The sequence below is a fragment of the Narcine bancroftii genome, chromosome 5 (assembly GCF_036971445.1).
Source record: "Narcine bancroftii isolate sNarBan1 chromosome 5, sNarBan1.hap1, whole genome shotgun sequence".
NCBI classification, from domain to species: Eukaryota; Metazoa; Chordata; class Chondrichthyes; order Torpediniformes; family Narcinidae; genus Narcine; species Narcine bancroftii.
Window position 1 is genome coordinate 102,935,538 of NC_091473.1, and position 17,767 is coordinate 102,953,304.

General features: G+C 38.9%; 1 protein-coding gene across 5 annotated transcripts in view; it reads right to left on the reverse strand.

Moving 5' to 3' along the window:
* Positions 1–94: 94 nt before the first annotated feature.
* stil (STIL centriolar assembly protein) overlaps positions 95–17,767 on the reverse strand; it is a 94,055-nt gene continuing 76,382 nt past the window's right edge. For 2 of the 5 annotated variants that reach the window (XM_069938560.1, XM_069938559.1), the window contains exons 16-17: positions 15,575–15,825; positions 11,686–13,463 (exon numbers count right to left, since the gene is read on the reverse strand). In XM_069938560.1, coding sequence (XP_069794661.1) covers positions 12,704–13,463; positions 15,575–15,825 — 1,011 coding nt within the window. In that variant the 3' untranslated portion in view covers positions 11,686–12,703. Of the gene's footprint in view, positions 256–4,672; positions 4,910–10,151; positions 10,213–11,685; positions 13,464–15,574; positions 15,826–17,767 lie in introns of those variants that run through there. The other 3 variants (XR_011357820.1, XM_069938562.1, XM_069938561.1) reach the window with 3 other exon arrangements.

A 17,767-nucleotide genomic window follows, 5' to 3' on the forward strand; every position in this document is an offset into this window, starting at 1 on the left:
TCCCATTTATTTAACTTTTGAGCTGTAATGTATAGTCTGTGTAACCAATTATATTGTATCATACGCAGCCTCGTATTTATTGTATTTCTCATCGTTCCAGAACATAATTTCTCCCATGTTTCCTTTTTTATCTTTATATTTAAATCTTGTTCCCATTTTTGTTTAGTTTTACCATTTGTTGGTAGCTCTTTTTGATGTTTTGCTGACTCCAAATATATGTCTCTTTAGGGTAGACATGCTCTTCTACTCAGGTGGCTGAAAGATATTATGTTTTGTTTGTTTAGAAAAGACTCAATATTCAATTCATTATTGTAGCATAAGATTCCTAGCATTGTGGGAACCATTTTTGAATTATTAATCACAATATTTAGATGTAATTTATAATCTGAGTTTTGTTGGCTTTTTACATTTCACTTTTAGGAGTGAAATTTATTGTTGTTTCTTTCTGCCATGCACCTTTATTAGGGGGGTGGGGTTTTGAATAACTTTTGATTTTTTGTCTTTGTATATTAATTTACTTGTTATGCTATTATGGATGAAATATGTTGATTTGTGTAATTTCTTACTTACATTTTATATTCCATATGAATTATGTACTGGTTTGGGGGTAGTTTTACATATAAAATCAATAAAAATATTTTAAAAAGTAATAATACAAGGAATGGAAGAGAAACGATTGTTGGGTCTTGGACTGTACTTGTTGGAATATAGAGGGATGAGGGGGGATCTTATTGAGACATTTTGAATGTTGTAAGGCCTGGCCAGAGTAGATGTGGCAAGTATATTTCCCGTGAAAGGTGATTCTAAGACAAGAGGTCATAACTTCAGGATAAAAAGGTGTCAATATAAAACAGGTACAAAAAATTTCTTTAGTTAGAGGGTCATGAATCTATGGAACTTATTGCCAGAAGCAGCTGTGGAAGCAAGGATGTTGGGTGTATTTTAGACAAAGATTGATAGGTATTTGATTAGTCAGGACATCAAATGTTACAGGGAGTGGGGCTGAGTGGGTGGATGGATCAGCTCATGAGTAGAATGGCAGAGCAGACTTGATGGGCCAATGGGTCTTCTCCTGTTCTTATATCTTGTGACCCTACATCAGATCTGAAACATTGACTATTTCCCTTTCCACAAATGCGCCAGACCTGTATCTCCAACATTTTTTTGTTTTATCTTGCCATCATTTTCATGGTAAATTACTTCCAGTTCAAAGGTGAGTGGTAGAATTTGGTGGAAGTTAATGGGAATGTACAGAGAATAAAATGGGGTTGTGATAAAATTAGTGTAATTGGGTGCTTGATGGTCATTGAGGATTTGGTGGGGCCCATTTCTGTCATTTATAACTCTGAAAATTGCTCTTTGTTTAGAATATTGTTTCTGACTGGAAATTGCCACATTCTGAAAGTTAATTGTGATTAGAATAAAAAAATAGTTATTACCCATTTCCATTCCATTGCTATCCATTTCCTTGTCCAAAAGACAATTTGCGTATAATGTGATAAAAATAAAGTAACAAGCTATCATCCAAAGGAAAAGGATAGAAACATGATGAAGAGGTTAATCAAATATATTTTGCGAGATTTTAATTAAAAAAAATTAAATTTAAAAATCTATCATGGTTACAGGCCATTTCTGCCACCCAATTAACGCACCCCTGGTAGGTTTTGAATGATGGGAGGAAACCAGAGCCCCTGGGAAAACACATAAACTTCCTACAACATGGGATTTGAACCCTGGTTCTAATTGCTGGCGCTATAAAGGTGTTCCGCTAGCAACTATGCCAACCGTGGCACCTCAAGGAATAATGAGAAATGGAGGAAGTGGATAGAGGACAGAGTTAAAGAGTACTGGAGGAACCACAAGGACAAAGGAGACTGCAGATTTATGCTGAAAACACAGAGAGGTTTAACAAGGCCAGGAGTTTGAAGAATGGATTGACTGGTGGCAATTCAGCACAGATCTGAGAGAATAAGGGAGTGGATGGCACAGAGAGGAAAAAAAAAGTGAGATCTTAATGTGGAACATGATATATACAGCTGAATATTATATAAACTGGTAGAGAAAGAAATGCATAGAAAGTAAGCACAAAATATTTAGAAATGTGATGGTATGGTATTGGACCAAATTTGATTTTACTGTTTGTAAATTGGGTTTATGGATGATTCCAGGTGAAATGACACCCATACTACCACAAATTGGAGTCAATTGCTCTCCACTGCATCTATTGTGGACAAAATGTTTCAAATTATTTCACTGATGATTACTTGTTAATGAGCTGGTTCTTTTCACGTACAGGAGAGGTTTCCATTTCCCAATGTGCAGCTGCTTGTGAATCATGAAAATAATTTCCTCATGGTGAATGACATGTCTTTGGGGGACATGTGACATTTTCCAACATTGAGTGGGGGGAGGGGAAAACATTTTCAGCATTTGGCACAGTGCCTAGGGAAAAGGGCTCCCTTCCATTCCCACAACTGCTCAGTCCTCACTGGTTGCTTTCCACTGTAACTAAGGACAGGTAATATGAGAACTAGGATGATGGACGAAAGATTAAATTCTGTTGCAGCATTTGCCCAATCATAGTTTGCACCAAGCAAATGTGGTGACTTCATTGTTTTGTGCCACATTCTGTACAAACAGTAGCTAGAACACGGATTATGTTAAGTGCAACTGCCAAGACCGAGACTGGTATATTGGTAGAAAGAAATTCCAAAGGCAGGTATCTTGTACACTTTTGTAATAAACCTGGGATTTGTCCATCTCACTTCTTGGCAGCCATGTACTGTTGAAGTCTGGATGCCTTGATTAAATGTCTTTAAGGGCTGGCACCCTTCCCTGAATGCTGGACAGCAAAGTCTTAGATGGTGTGTTAAATGAGTGAGGTCTTGTTACAGTAGCTGTTTATGGGTGCAAACCACATTACACTATCACTGAACCATTGAATACTACGGCACAGAAACAAGCCCTTTGGCCTTTCTAGTCTGTGCCAAACTATTATTCAGCCTAGTCCCACTGATCTCCATACCCTTCCCATCTATGCATCTTAAATATCAAATTTGAACCTGCATTTACCAGTTCAGCTGGCAGCTCATTCCAGATTCCCACCACACTCTGCATGAGGAAGTTCCTACTAATGTTCCCTTTAAGTTTTCTCCTTTTATCTATATCCTCTAGTTTTTAATCTCACCTGATGTCAGTGGAGAAAGCTTGCTTGCATCTATAATCATGTATACTTCCATCAAATCTCCCTCCATTCTTCTAGGCTCCAGAAAATAAAGTCCTAACCTGTTTAACCTTTTCTTGTAACTCAGTTCTTCAAGCCAAGCTTGAGACAATGCCACTATTTTTCGCAGGGTAACCAATTTGGTTTTGGTGCCAAATGTGACCATATAATCGAGAAATCCAAATTCTAGGAAATAAAGTTTTCAGCAGAAAATTATTGGATCGAGGACATAGGAATGATATTAATGAAGGGCAAACAATTTTGGAAGGTGGATATAATAGGAAGTCGAATCTCAACTCTGTCTGAACACATCCAGGTCGACGTCTGATTCAGTCAGAGCAAACATTTGGAAGGGGGAAGAGTAACAATAAATTAAATTTACTGGGCCAAAAACCGATGGCTTTTCTTGTTGCATTGCTGAGCTGGGGAAAAGAGTCCATGGAACCAGGACACAATATCAGCCTGGCTGCAATATCACAGAGGTAGTGTAGTATCAAGTGAAATGTGGGATAAGCATTCTGCTTATCTGTGTGCATGGAAGGCTAACATTTTAGTGCATGAGAATTAAATATTTGGGAGTTTCACTTCTTGAATGTTGGGGACCACTTTGTCTTTTTGAGGAGCTTGCATTTTGATTGTATGAAGTTTTCATTATCTAGCGTCATAATCAACTATTCACATTTTTTTATGAGATATAGCCCACACTGAAATGTTAAATTTCCTGCTCTAGTTTGTTCTTCAGTGCCATCCTAAAAAAAGTGGCACTCTTCATCGGCCCAAATGTCTCACAAGCCTGCTCCTTATTTAGATGCCACTTCTGTTTTGGATATCCAAAAAGTCCTCCTCTTTCTTGTGAAGTTCTTAAAAATATTAGGCAGGATTCACACTTTAAAAAAAAAACTTATACTGTTGTTTATTGTGTAATGATCTTTCCCTGAGATAACATTTGAAATAACTGCTTGAACAACTTCCACCAGAATTAGCAGATATTTTACACAGTATTATGTAACAAAGTAAAAGTGAGTTCCTGTTAATTTTGAAAAGAGTTTGACCTCAGGAAATCTTGAAAAGGAAGAAGATAAATTGTATAACATGCTGGTAATTTTCGCAATGAGTTGAGCAAGGCACAATTTGATTATTGAGGATTGATTTAATCAGTTATCAGAGTCGCTGGTATATGTAAAATTGCCTAATTGTTGATCAAGAAACCACAATTGTTGGTGAACATATCCACTGAAAGCTTTTTTTTAAAAAAAAAACCATCTTCATACCTTGTATTTAGAAAAGATAATGAAAGGCTCTTGTCTTTTTGCATCTTATTTATCAGTTTTTAAGACAAATTTGTTTGTTTATTTTTACTTACATTGATGCTGTTGTTTAATAGCCAAGTTAGGGTGCAATACATATGATTACTAATCCACTCAGGTTGTTCAAGATTGACTTAAATACCTTTTTTTCATCTTCATCTCTCTCAAGTTTTCACTCCATTTTGGCATTTAATCTCCAACACAATTCTTGGATGAATTAGAATTTCCTCATCTTCCCAAATCTTCGCTAAAGGAAAGCCCCCATGTTAGAGTGGTGGTATGATTTACACAATGGTTTCCTCCGAATGGCCTCCATTCGATCTAAAACTGACTGTACTTTTGCCGTGTCATTGAATCCCAAAATGAGGCTTCTACTTCTCTGGAAATGAAAACAGAAATAGCAGACTGCTGAAAGTCTGATGTAAATTAAGATTGGCGGGGGGAGGGCGGGGCGGGGGGGGGGGGCGGGGAGAAACAGGAAATTCTGGTCAGATAGCATGTGTGGAAAGAGAAAAAAATAATGCATTAGGTTGACGATCCTGCTGTTTATTGTGTGACGGTCTAACCAAAATTTTTTCAACCTTCTAATTTTTCTCCAAACCAAGAACCATCCATTTCCACGTCTATTCATTCCACAGTGATATCAGATGAGAGAGACAAGGTTTTCCAGACCAATACATCTATAATTAACCATGATATCAGGTAATTTAAGAGTGAGTAGACTTGGAAAAATATTGGAAAAATAGCAGTCAGGAAAACAAGTACCAATAGTGATTATGGAAAAAATGCAGAATCTCAAAAAGAATACATACAGGTATAAGTGTTTAAAAGGAAACTAGAACTAATGGATGTGCAGCTAAAAATAACCCACTAAAAGCTGTTTTACCAAAAAAAAACAAACAAACCAGCAATTTAAAATTTAAACATCTGAGTAATGTTTTAAAGACTGTTGGAAACAAGAGTTGAAAGGAAGCAGCTGTCACAATGTGAAGCACAAAATATTGGGAAAACTGATATAAAAGCATATAAAGCAATAGCTTAACATTGGCACAGTTAACACATTGAAAGTTGCCTAACTCAATTGTAATGTAGCGTGGATAAATGGTGGAGGCAAACTACAATCTGAAGTGCTCACTGGAGTGCTTGGGCCAGGAAATGTTACATTCTGCATTATCCCTAACCAGCAAAACCTGTAACAAACATCACTGAACAGCAGGCTAGAGTGGACCTTTAGGGAACAAGAAGATTGATAAAGATCTCATGGGAATGCTTATGAGGTTGGTGGAAAGTTTGAGGTGAGATTAGATGTGGCAGTGGGATAGGGAGGGAAGGACCACCACCACCCCGCCCCCCCCACCAAATGAGGAAGTCCAAGACTTTGTTGTTTGACAGCAAAAATGTTCAAAGATGTAATGAAGATCATTTCAAGAGCATTTATTAATGTAATTCTATTCCACCATCTTAAGCTGGAAGTGTAGATTTGTTTTAATTCTGTGATAATGAATCAATAATTTTTACATTTGCACTTTAACCAAGGCAAAGTTGCAGTCCCTCACTCTCAAAATTGTAATGGTTTGCAAGAAATTGAATTTTTTTTTACAAAACTAAATAACTCCACATAAATATTTTTCAATAATAAATGGAAATGTTTGTATTTTATTTGGTAATATAATACCAATTTTTAATTTAAAAAAAACACAATTTTATCAATGCCAAAAGGGAGATGATTATGTTTAATGATCTATTCTTTCCCTTGTTTGACATTTCAAAAACTGCATAAAACAGCAAGTCAACTGCAAATAAGAGGCAGGTTTCCCTCTGCTGGTCACAGACTAAATTGCTTTACTTATTTGAAATTTGTATAATTCAGTTTGTACTTCATCTAGGGTATGTGGCTGAAAACACCTCACATCATGCCAATATTGTTAGAAACTATTCATGAAAATATACTTCCTTCTTAATTTTTAAGATAATCAGGTTAAAACACAATCAAAATGGATTCATTTGACATGGACACATGGTTACCAATGACAGAGGTAAAACAAGGAAAGAGGTTCTGCTTAAGGAAATTTGAGGAACTAGGGATCAAATGAAAAGGTGGTAATCTCTGGATTACTACCTAAACTAAGTGCAAATTGGCAAAGGGACCAGAAAATTAAAGAGCTAAATGCATGGCTCAAAGATTTGCATGGGAGGAGTGGGTTCCAATTCATGGGAAATTGGCACCAGTATTGGGGAAGGAAAGAGCTATTCAAATGGTACAGACTCCATCTGAACCATGATAGGGCCTGGATCCTGTTAAATTGCTTTACTAGGACTGTAGACAGAGCTTTAAATAATAGGAGAGGTGAGTTTAATGATTGGAGTGGGATATATGAAGAGTGTGGAAAAAGTAAAAGCGAAAAGTAAGAGAGGATAAAAGTACAAGAGGCAAAGATTTACCGGATTGTAAAAGCACAAGTGCATTTTATCTGAATGTCCATAGTATTCAAAACAAGATCAGTGAACTTGTGCACAAATCAGTACCAAGGGGTATGATTTAGTGCCATTACAGACACGTGGTTGCAGGGTGGTGAAGATTGTGAATTAAATATCCAATGATATCAGGTAATAAGGCAGGACAGGCAGGAAGTTGAAGGAGGTGGGGTGGTGGTCTTTTAGTTAAGGATGAGATCAAGGAAATAGTGAGAGATGATCAAAGGGGCAAAAATGTTGAGTCCATTTGGGTAGAGATTAGGAACAGTAAAAGGGAAAAAAAATTACTAGTGGGAATTGCTTATAGGCCACCCAATAATAATATTACAGTGGCACGAGAAATATCAGTGGCTTGCAAGTATAGAACAGCAGTTATCATGGAGGACTTTAACATGCATATAGATTGGGTGAATCGGGTTGGTCGAGACAACCTTGAGGAGGACTTCTTGATCACCATGTTACTGAACCTACAAGGTAACATGCTCTCTTGGATCTGGTCCTGTGCAATGAGACAGGTAAAATTAGTGATATTGCAATTAGGAATCTTCTTGGAAAGAGTGATAATGGCATGATTGAATTTATCATACAAATTGAGGGTACAATAGTTTGGTCTGAAATAAAATGCATGCCTAAACAACGATAACTACAAGGAAATGAGGGAGGAGTTGGCCAGGGTAGACTGGGAATGCAGGCTATATGGAGGGATGGTTGAGGAACAGTGGAGGACTTTCAAATAAATTTTTCTCAGTGCTAAACAAAAGTATATTCCAATTAAAAGCAAGGACAGTAAGGGTGGGGTAGCCACCTTTGGATAACTAAGGAAATCAAGGAAGGTATCAAACTAAAAGCTTCTGTTTTCAAATTTGCCAAGAACAGTGGAAAACTAGAAGATTGGGAAATCTTTAAGGAGCCACAAAGAACTACGAACCAAGCAATAAAGAAAGGGAAGGTGGACCATGAGAAAAGGTTAGCACAAAATACAAAAACAGACAGTAATAGATTTGTAATTATATAAAGCACGAAAGGGTGGCTAAAGTGAAGTTTGGACTCTTTGAAGATGCGAAGGGAGAATTGATTTTGAATAATAAGGAAATGGCTAAGGCTTTGAATGACTATTTTGTGTCGGTATTCATGGTGGACAACACACCCAACATGTCAAAGACAGATTGTTATGTATAGGAGGTAAGGACCTGGATGTAATAGCTATCATTAAAGAGGTTGTACTCTGAAAACTTGACAAATCCCCTGCATCCCAGAGTACTGAAATAAATGGCAGAAGTTATAGACGAGGATTTGGGGTTCATTTACCAAAATTCTTTGGACTCTGGGGAGGTCCTGGTGGCTTGAAAGATGACAAATTCACAGCCACTATGCCAAAAAGGGTGTAGACAAAAGTCAGGGAACTATAGGCCAGTTAGTTTAACATCTGTAGTTGGAGAAAAATGCTTAAATCTATCATTAAAGAAGAAATAGCGAGGCATCTGGAGCAAGATGGATCCATCAGGCAGACGCAGCACGGGTTCTTCAACATGGTCTCCAGCAGATTTTTGTGTTTTACCCATGGATTCATCAAAGGCAGGTCCTGTTTGACAAATTTACCTGAGTTCTTTGAGAATATAATGAGCATGGTAGACAGAGGGGAGCAGATGGACATTGTTCACCTGGATTTTAAGAAGGCATTTGATAAGGTGCTGCATAAAAGATTTATACAGAAGATAGGGATGCATGGAATTGGGAGTGATGTATTAGTATTGATAGAGAATTGGTTAACAAATAGAAAGTAGAGTTGGGGTACATGAGTGTTTATCTGGTTGGCAATCGGTGGTGAGCAGGGTGCTGCATGGGTCAGTGCTGGGCCTACAACTGTTCATAGTATACATAAACTATATGGAAGATGAGACAGTGTAGTGTATTTAAGTTTGCTGATCACACAAAATTGAGTGGAAAAGTAAATTATGCAAATGATACAGAGAGATTATAGATAGGTTAAGGCCTGGAAGTTGGAGTACAATGTTGGTAAATGCAAGGTTACCACTTTGGGAGGAAAAATGGAAGATCAGAATAATATTTAAATGGCAAGTGATTGCAGCATACTGACGTGCTGAAGGACTTGGGAATGTGTGTGTATATGAATCACAAAAGGTTGGTTTGTAGGTGCAGCAGGCTATCAAGGCAGCAAGTGAAATGTTGGCATTCATTGCTAGAATTTAAGAGCAAGGAAATTATGCTGTAACTGTACAAAGTACTGATGAGACTGAATCTGGAGAACTGTGTGCAGTTCTGGTCTCCTTACTTAAGGAAGGATGTACTGGCTTTGGAGGTAGTGCAGAGGAGATTCACCAGGTTGATTTCAGGGATGAAGGGGTTGATCTCTGAGGAGAGAATGAATTGCTGGGACTATACTCCATGGAATTTAAAAGAACAAGAGGGATCTTATAGAAACATACAAAATTATGAAAGGCAGAGGTAGGCAAGTCATTTCCATTGATAGGGGAGACCAGAAGTAGGGGGCATAGCCTCAAGATACAGGGTATTAAATTTAGGTCAGAGATGAGGAGGAACTGCTTTTCACAGAGGGCAGTGAATCTGTGGAATTCACTGTACATTGAAGCGACCTCAGTAAATATATTAATGTCAAGGTTGGATAGGTTTCTACATAGCAAGAGAATTAAGTGATATGAGGAAAAGACAGGTAGGAGGTGGCGAGGCCATCATCAGATCAGCCATGATCACATTGAATGGCAGAGCAGGCCTGATGGGATGGATGGCCGACTCCTGCTCCTATTTCTTATGTTTTTATTTAATAGAAAAGTGGCAACAATTTAACTCGAATATTTCTCAAAAAGATCCCATTGGCAGTTGAGCACATTTGGAAATGTAATAATTGCTCGCAGAAAAGAAATGCAATTTGTGCAAACCTTGATTTGATTGACAATAATTCAAGACAACATAATACAGTAAAACCCCTAGTATCGAGAACCTATGGGAATTGGTAGATGTCAGATAAATATATTTTCCGGTTGCTAGAGACTTACAATGCCCAACTTCATTAATAATAAAGTTTAAGAATCAAAAGACAAAAATACTATACTCTACTTGCACTGAAACTTCACTTGCATGAATATATAAACCTTGAAACATTTTACTTTATTTTCAGTCACATCCTTTTGAAAACATTCAACCATTGCTGCATCTGTACTGAGCTGCCTGAAAGACAAGCAACAACATTATAGATAATTAACACCACCCCCCTCCCTCAAGTTTACAGATAAAGCCTCTGAAAAAGCCTCTGACCGGGGCAACCCTTACTGTGCATGAACAAAGAGAGTCTCCCCAACAGCTAACGGCATCCTCGGCGATGACATTTTATTTAAACTCTTCTTTATTCAAATAGCTGCCTTGCGCAAAGCACAACCAAGGCACTCGGCTGGCTGAATAGTTGCTCCCATCTTCACCAAAGGTTTACGTGTTACTTCGAACATTTACTTTTACAATTTTAAGCTTATATATTTTTTACCTACTACAGTATTTTATTCCTTTTTTTTGTTTTCCTCTTTTTTTTGCTGGTCGCAGGAATTCTGGATACTAGAGATTTTTCTGTAGAGTATATATTAAGTTGCGGTGTAAAGGTTAGCTTGAAAATCATCTTGGGATTTTTCTTCTTCTTAAATATTCTACAAGACCAGGTAGGATCTCAGGCTTAATATCACATCTGATAGTGGAGCGTTCCCTCATTGCCAATATTATGTGCTCAGGCCTCTGCCATGAAACTCAATTATAGAAGTCAAAACCTCAGCACTCATTCAGAATCAGAATTTATTGTCCATGAAATTCAGTGTTTTGCGTAAATTTCACAGGTGATTTTCATGGAAATCCTTTCTTGTTTGGCTGTGCCCTCCATTATGTTGGGGCTTGGCCTGTCCCCACCCCTCAAGAAGGTGACAAATATAATTTGTGTTTCATGCAAATCAGTTAAGAGGAACTGGAAATTTAAAATTAAAATATTAAATGAAAGCAGAAGATAGGAAAACAAAATTTGTGCTAAAATATCTCTATATTCAAATTAATTTAGCTTCTGATCCTACGTTGCATTTCGGCAATCCAAGTTAGCGCTGGATACTCTGGGGAGGGGTGCGGTCTTGCTTCCCCAGAGGCCTTTCACAGTTCAACTGCCCAGTTGCATTGAAATATCCTAGCAGAGCTGGATTACTGAATGGCATACAGGGCTGCCTGGTTACATTGAGGCTGCAAATTCCACTTTCAATGGTTTAATTGCGGAGGACGCAAATTGGAAGACAAATTGTTAAGCAACTGGCAGCCATCCAGATGAACTAGCCACCTTTCTATGAGAAACACACCTTGTCTTCACAATATGTTGGTCATCCTTTAAGTTTACTTCCATTAGTAACTAAAGTTTTTTTATTATCTACTGATGAACTTCACATTGAAGTTGTGAATGTAGAATTGTCTCTTTTAGTTTAATTGTTTGCTGAATGTTAATATCTGAAAAACAACGTTTCTACTAAAAGAGTAGCTTTTACTAACCAAAGAGAATACTGAATAAATTACTAAAGGGTATCTATTTATCTCGTCAAAAAAAAAATAAAAGCACATTTCATTTATAAAATCACTGAATGTGAAAAAAACCTCAAATGAGCAACAATTACCAGTATGTAGAATTGCGCTAGTGTTTTATTTATAAACTGTTCACAAAAATCCAGTGATTGAATAATTAACAAAAACTGTGCAAAAGCCAAAAAATGAAATGGTATTAATGGCAGAATGGATCACATTTCAAAATGAAACACTGGTAAATACCTCTCATTGTAATTGTAAAGAAAATAATCAATATACCCAAAGTTTCTGTAAACTTTACCTTCGACTCCAATGAAGAAAATAAGAATCCAAAAAAGAGAGGTAAACAAATGCTTTTTCTAAAGGAGATCAGAAAGCACCATCTTTTGAGTCAATTGCACCAATATCATTTTTATAAACTTACTATACTTTTTCCCATTCCTTCCATCTTTGATCTATCTGCATTATGCACTTTTTGCAGCTCACCCAATAAGGAATGAAGCCCTTGACCCTTCCCTTTGCTGAGAATTGAATACACTTTGCTATTTCAAACGAGATTGAAATTTCCAGATTAAAAGCATGAACTTTAAAAAGCGAGCTACAGAAATGAAAATTTATTTGCATTAGTCGAATTTTGGAAGCATTCAGCTCAAAAAGACAAATCACTTTTCCCATATCTTCCCAATAGATGACATGATAAATATCAAGGTGGAACAATGGTGACTATTAGAAACAACAAAAATGAGCTTGATTCTAAATACAAGCTACCAGTCTTTTGATTGATGAACTGATTGTTTGAAGGCCAGAGGCAATATTATGTTAAACATTCAGGTTTCTACTGCCATCTTTTAATTGTTATTCCAAGACTCTTGTATTGCAAAACCTCTGCTAAATAAAAAAAAATGCACAATTCATAGAAAATTCAGCACCAGCTGTTTGAAATATTTACAAAGAACTAACTGTCTTGTAGTTATGGTTGATAATCTATTGCAGCCTTGCACCAAATAATGATTTAAATCAACCCAAACAGCAATGAATTCAAATTGACAGTGCTTTCAAAATAGCTACGTCATATAATTTTATAGGATCTGTGTTTCTTGATCTACATTAGTCATTCTGTTAGTTAAAACAGTTTGGGTAATTGTCGAAGCCTATTTACATCCAGGATATTGCCTAGTGTATCATTACCTTCTGTTTTTTTCTTTTCAGGACCATTTGGTATTAATTTTTTAGAAAAGTCTTGAATTTCATTCTCCTTGTCAGAGGATTCAGTGTGACTAATTTCATTGATAACCATCTTAATCTGGGGTTTTGAATTCTTTAGACTCTGCTGAGAATCCTGACTCCGAGCATTCATTTTCTGCGGTACTGAGGAAGCAACTTCATTAGTAATGTTTCTTAGAATATTCTCATGTGTCTTGGAGGGAGACAAAGAAACATCGTGGTCTTTAATCTTCGCTCGTCTTTCAGCTACTTTTTCAATTTTTTCTTTTCCAAAGGAAAGATTTTCTGAATCAACTTCTATGGTCTGAACGGCGGTATCTTCATCATCGCTGCTGTGGCAATCCTCCACAAGTCCATATCTCTTCATGTATTTACGTGTGGCAAATGACATATTACTGGGAGAAATCAAGCTCAGACCTACCATGCTTCTGTCTGTGTTTAATTCCAGGTCACTGAAGGATGTGGACACACCATTACTGTTAAACCTGCTGAGAGACATCTGGGAGAGCTGAGCATCATTCAAGTACTTGAGGGCTATAGCATTGGCTTCCATACTGAGGTCAACTCCACTTGCTCCAAATCCACTTGTGCCAACATTGACAAATGACATGTAGTTCAGCCTTGGAATAACTGCTTCTGGGTTTATGCGAGCCAATGTGCTTCAAAACAAGGAAACAAACTGGTTACTTTTCCCCCCACCAAACACAAAATTCCCTCCCAAGTTGTCTTGCGCATCAACAAATATTATTTCTCCCAGATTATTTGTTAAATTTATGAAATGCAGCATAGGACCCCTACTAAATCTGGAACTGAATTCCAGAATAGGACCACGGAAGTAGGCTATCAAACTGCCAAATAAAGTTTTAAAAAATGCAACAAAAAAAAAACAAATCCACCGGAGTTCAATCAATTGATCAATGGAGGTCAAGGGGAAAATGTTGCAATGATTGGAAGAATACTTGATACACAAGACTGCAATGATTTTTGACAAATTATTGTCTAGGACTTCAATTATATCACCCAAGCTTAATCAAAATGGCATTCAGTGGGCTTGTCAGCCAGCTAATGTTCTATTATTGACCCATGCTCTCTAATGATAAATTGGTTGATAGGGTAAAGCAGTCCTGGATAAAATTTATCCTCGAGTTGACAAATAGCAAGTGAATTTAGTGCCACTCAAACATAAACATAGGCAAAGATCATTTGCAATGAGCAAAGTCCATCAACTTTTCATTACCTGAAATTAAATTACAATTGGAATATCTCTCTCCTTGCTATCTTGGGAAAACTATAATCAGTTTAGTGACCATCTACAAGAAGGAAGCAGTGGGATGTGGGTGGATAGTGCACATGGTGTGCCTTATTCCATTAAATCCCCGACATTTCTCCAGTATTTCATGGGCTCAATTCAGGAACAGAGTTGAGTATTGGTTAGCTGGATATAACACCTAACCTGCCTTAGGGCACTCAAAATAGCGCACCCTGCTTGACTGATGACCATTATTGATCATGCATGGTTTCAACCACACCAACACAGCATCAATTGCAAATAGCAAAGCTCAAATAATAGCATCTCCATCAATAAGTTCATGCATCAATATTATGGCAGTATAATCAAGAAGCTAAATACTTCATCATTGCATTTACCACTCTGAAATAATTCATGCAACACTGCTCAGTTCATCAGTAGCACGATGGTACAAGGCAGGGGTGTCAAACTCAAATTCACAGAGGGCTAAAATTAAAAACTTGGACTAAGTCGTGGGCCAAACTAAATATTGATTGAAAATTTTCAACAACATCTGCATGTTTTCTCTTCTTTCAACATATGTAATGTTAAGCTTTTTCTTATTAAAATAAATGTTTAATAATAGTTTTGGTTAAACTCTTTCCAGAAGAAGCATTTTATAAATGAGAAATAAAATATTCAATAAATAATATTTCTCTATAGCCTTTAAGCTCCTTTTAAATGTATTTTTTTTCACAAGCCAACAAGTCAAAAAAATAACAACTTGCTTCAATGACAAACAGGTTTGTCTTTTAAAATGATGAACATATAGTCTGCCTCCCACCTGTCTTGAAAGGTCCTGTTTTCTGTCTTTGGTTTGGCCATTTTTCGTAAGGGGTTTATTACATGTGAGTTGGGCGACAGGTCGCAGATGTTAATGAAAGTAAAGAGAGGAGGTGGGGGCGATTAGCGGGCTGAGGGGCCGGCGCCAACGCATTTGCAAAGCATTCTGGGATTTGTAGTATTAGCTGTGCATGCGCTATACTGGCGCGGCGGCCAGCGGGCCAGCTCTAATACATATTTGATATGATCTTGCAGGCCCAATATAATTATATCACAGGCCCGCGGGCCTGAGTTTGACATGTGTGGTATAAGGCATCATTCTGCTACCATCCAGTTAATATATTGAGATAGTTCATAAATGCAATTTCCACTGCAATTCTCAAAATCTTTAAAAATCTTCATGCATTCCTTGCAAATAAGCTGGGGCTGAGAGAATGACTAAGATTTATCTGAGAATCTGGCATTTCCTTCAGGCACAACCTTATGGTGAGAAGTGCCTTAAACATATCCAGGAGGCCATTATAATTGCTATAATACTGTAATGGTGCTGTTAACTGTTTTCCTACATCAACAGGAATTCAGCTGCTTACCTTACCTTAGTGTTTGGGGTGAGGGGAGGGGGGAAGAGGGATATCATCTTTAAAGGGAGTCTGAAATAGTGATTAAAATTTCTTCATTATGACAATTAATGGTCAATACCTTGCATTTTCAACTTTGCTTTTACTCTTGATCACGTTGGAAGATTCAATATCTATTTTCACTCCCATTTTCTTCAGCTGTTTCAGGGTGGCACGAAACACATCATTTTCACTCTTACGATAGTTCTGATGAACAAGGTGATTCCTCTTCCTGTCAGCATTCTGTGGAGAGGATTCTAATCTGGCATCTTTATTTTGTGTTTCCTCATTTTCTTTTGAGTTACAGGATTCAATGAGTTGATTCACCTGGCCCTTTTAGGAAAAAAAGTAAACATTCATTCAAGTTATAATAGCCCTTTGTAAAGGTTCCATTATTGTCACGTACTACTACATTTAGAATGTAACATGCATGAAGTTTTTTAACTTTGTCTACCATAAGGAAGAACGAGAGTCGCCACTTTGTCCAGTGCCCCTCACAGAAATGAGGACGCAGCAAGAAATGAATTCTTGACTGTGATTTACAAGACCAGTGCTCTAACCACTGAGCTATCAGACCTAGTGTTACAACTTGCATCCACATTTTACTGGGTATCTGAACACATTATTTCGTGTCCTTGTGTTATGAAACTTTACCTTTGCATAATTTTAAACTGGGGGATAAATCAATCCAATCTTTATTTTATACCCTTATCAGATATGAGGCTCAATGGTGCACCAACAACAACCTTGCATTCAATACTACCAAAACTAAAGAAGTGATTGGTGATTTCAGGAAAGAAAAGCCAGTGATAAACAATCCAGTGATCATTGGGGGATCAGAGGTGGAGAGGGTGAGCAATTTAAGCTCCTAGAACAGGTCCCCAGTGGAGCTAATGGACGAGACGCTTGTGCTCATGGGTGAGCACACCAACTGCCCACTCTTCGAGCACATTTTCCTCAAACATATGCCTGGGGACATCTGGCCGCTGCTGGTCCAGGAGAGCTTTACCAACACGAGGAAGGTCGCTCAGAAGGCCCAAGAGCTATGGCTCGCATGATTCCCAGAGGGCTCAGGGGTCCAGCAGGTCACGAGGTACGCACATGACCACACCAAGCCTGCCCCTAGTGCTGCGGTAGAGCATCCGGCCCCTGCAGGGGCCCTCAAGAGCATAACCAAGGCCACAGCATCCACTCCAGACCTCTGCTTCTACCACCAGCATTGGGGAGCCAATGTTCGGAAGTGTTGTCAGCCCTGCTCGTTCCAGGGAAACAACCAGGCCGGCCGCTGTTAATGGCTGCGGCAGCTGGCCAAGAACACAGTCTCCTCTACCTGCGGGACTCAGTCAGCGGCTGGCGGTTCCTCGTTGACACTGGAGCCCAGATCAGTATCAGCCCGGCCACAACCATCAAGTCCAGGAACCGACCTCATGGACCTCCCCTTCTTGCGGCCAACGCAACCGCAATCCGGACGTATGGAGACAAGACAGTCCACTTCCAGATCGGCCAACGAAATTTCGCGTGGAGGTTCACCATCTCATCCCTCCCAACTGCCATACTGAGTGCAGACTTCCTCCTCGCACACGGGCTTCTGGTGGACATTCGATATAGGCACCTGGTGGACACCCGTACCTTTCAGGCCATTCACCTTGACACGTCCCACTCAGAGCAACCGCAGATGGCCACGATCAACACGCCCAGAGATGAGTGCTAGCGAATCCTGGACGAGTTCCCGACACTCCTCAAGCCACAGTTCTCCACTGCCTCGCTGCGCCACGGGGTGTTCCACAACATCCCCACCCAAGGCCCACCAGTTCACTCCAAGGCATGCCGGCTCCTGCCTGACAAGCTCCAGGTGGCGAAGGAGGGGTTTTCGCACCTGTTGGAACTGGGGATCATTCAGCGGTCCGACAGCCCGTGGGCCTCGCCGCTCCACCTGGTCCTGAAAGCCTCCGGCGGCTGGCATCCTTGCGGAGACTATTGACGGCTCAACGAGGCAACAGTTCCTGATCGTTACCCCATTCCTCACATCCAAGACTTTACAGCCAACCTGCACGGTGCGAGGGTTTTCTCCAAGGTTGACCTGGTGCGCGGATATCACCAGATCCCGGTGCACCCCGAGGACATACCCAAGACATCTATCATCACCCACTTTGGCTTGTTCGAATTCCTGCACATGCCTTTCGGGCTCAAGAATGCCGCTCAGACTTTTTCCAGCACCTCATGGACTCTGTGGGCAGGGACTTGGATTTTGTCTTTATTTATTTGGATGACATCC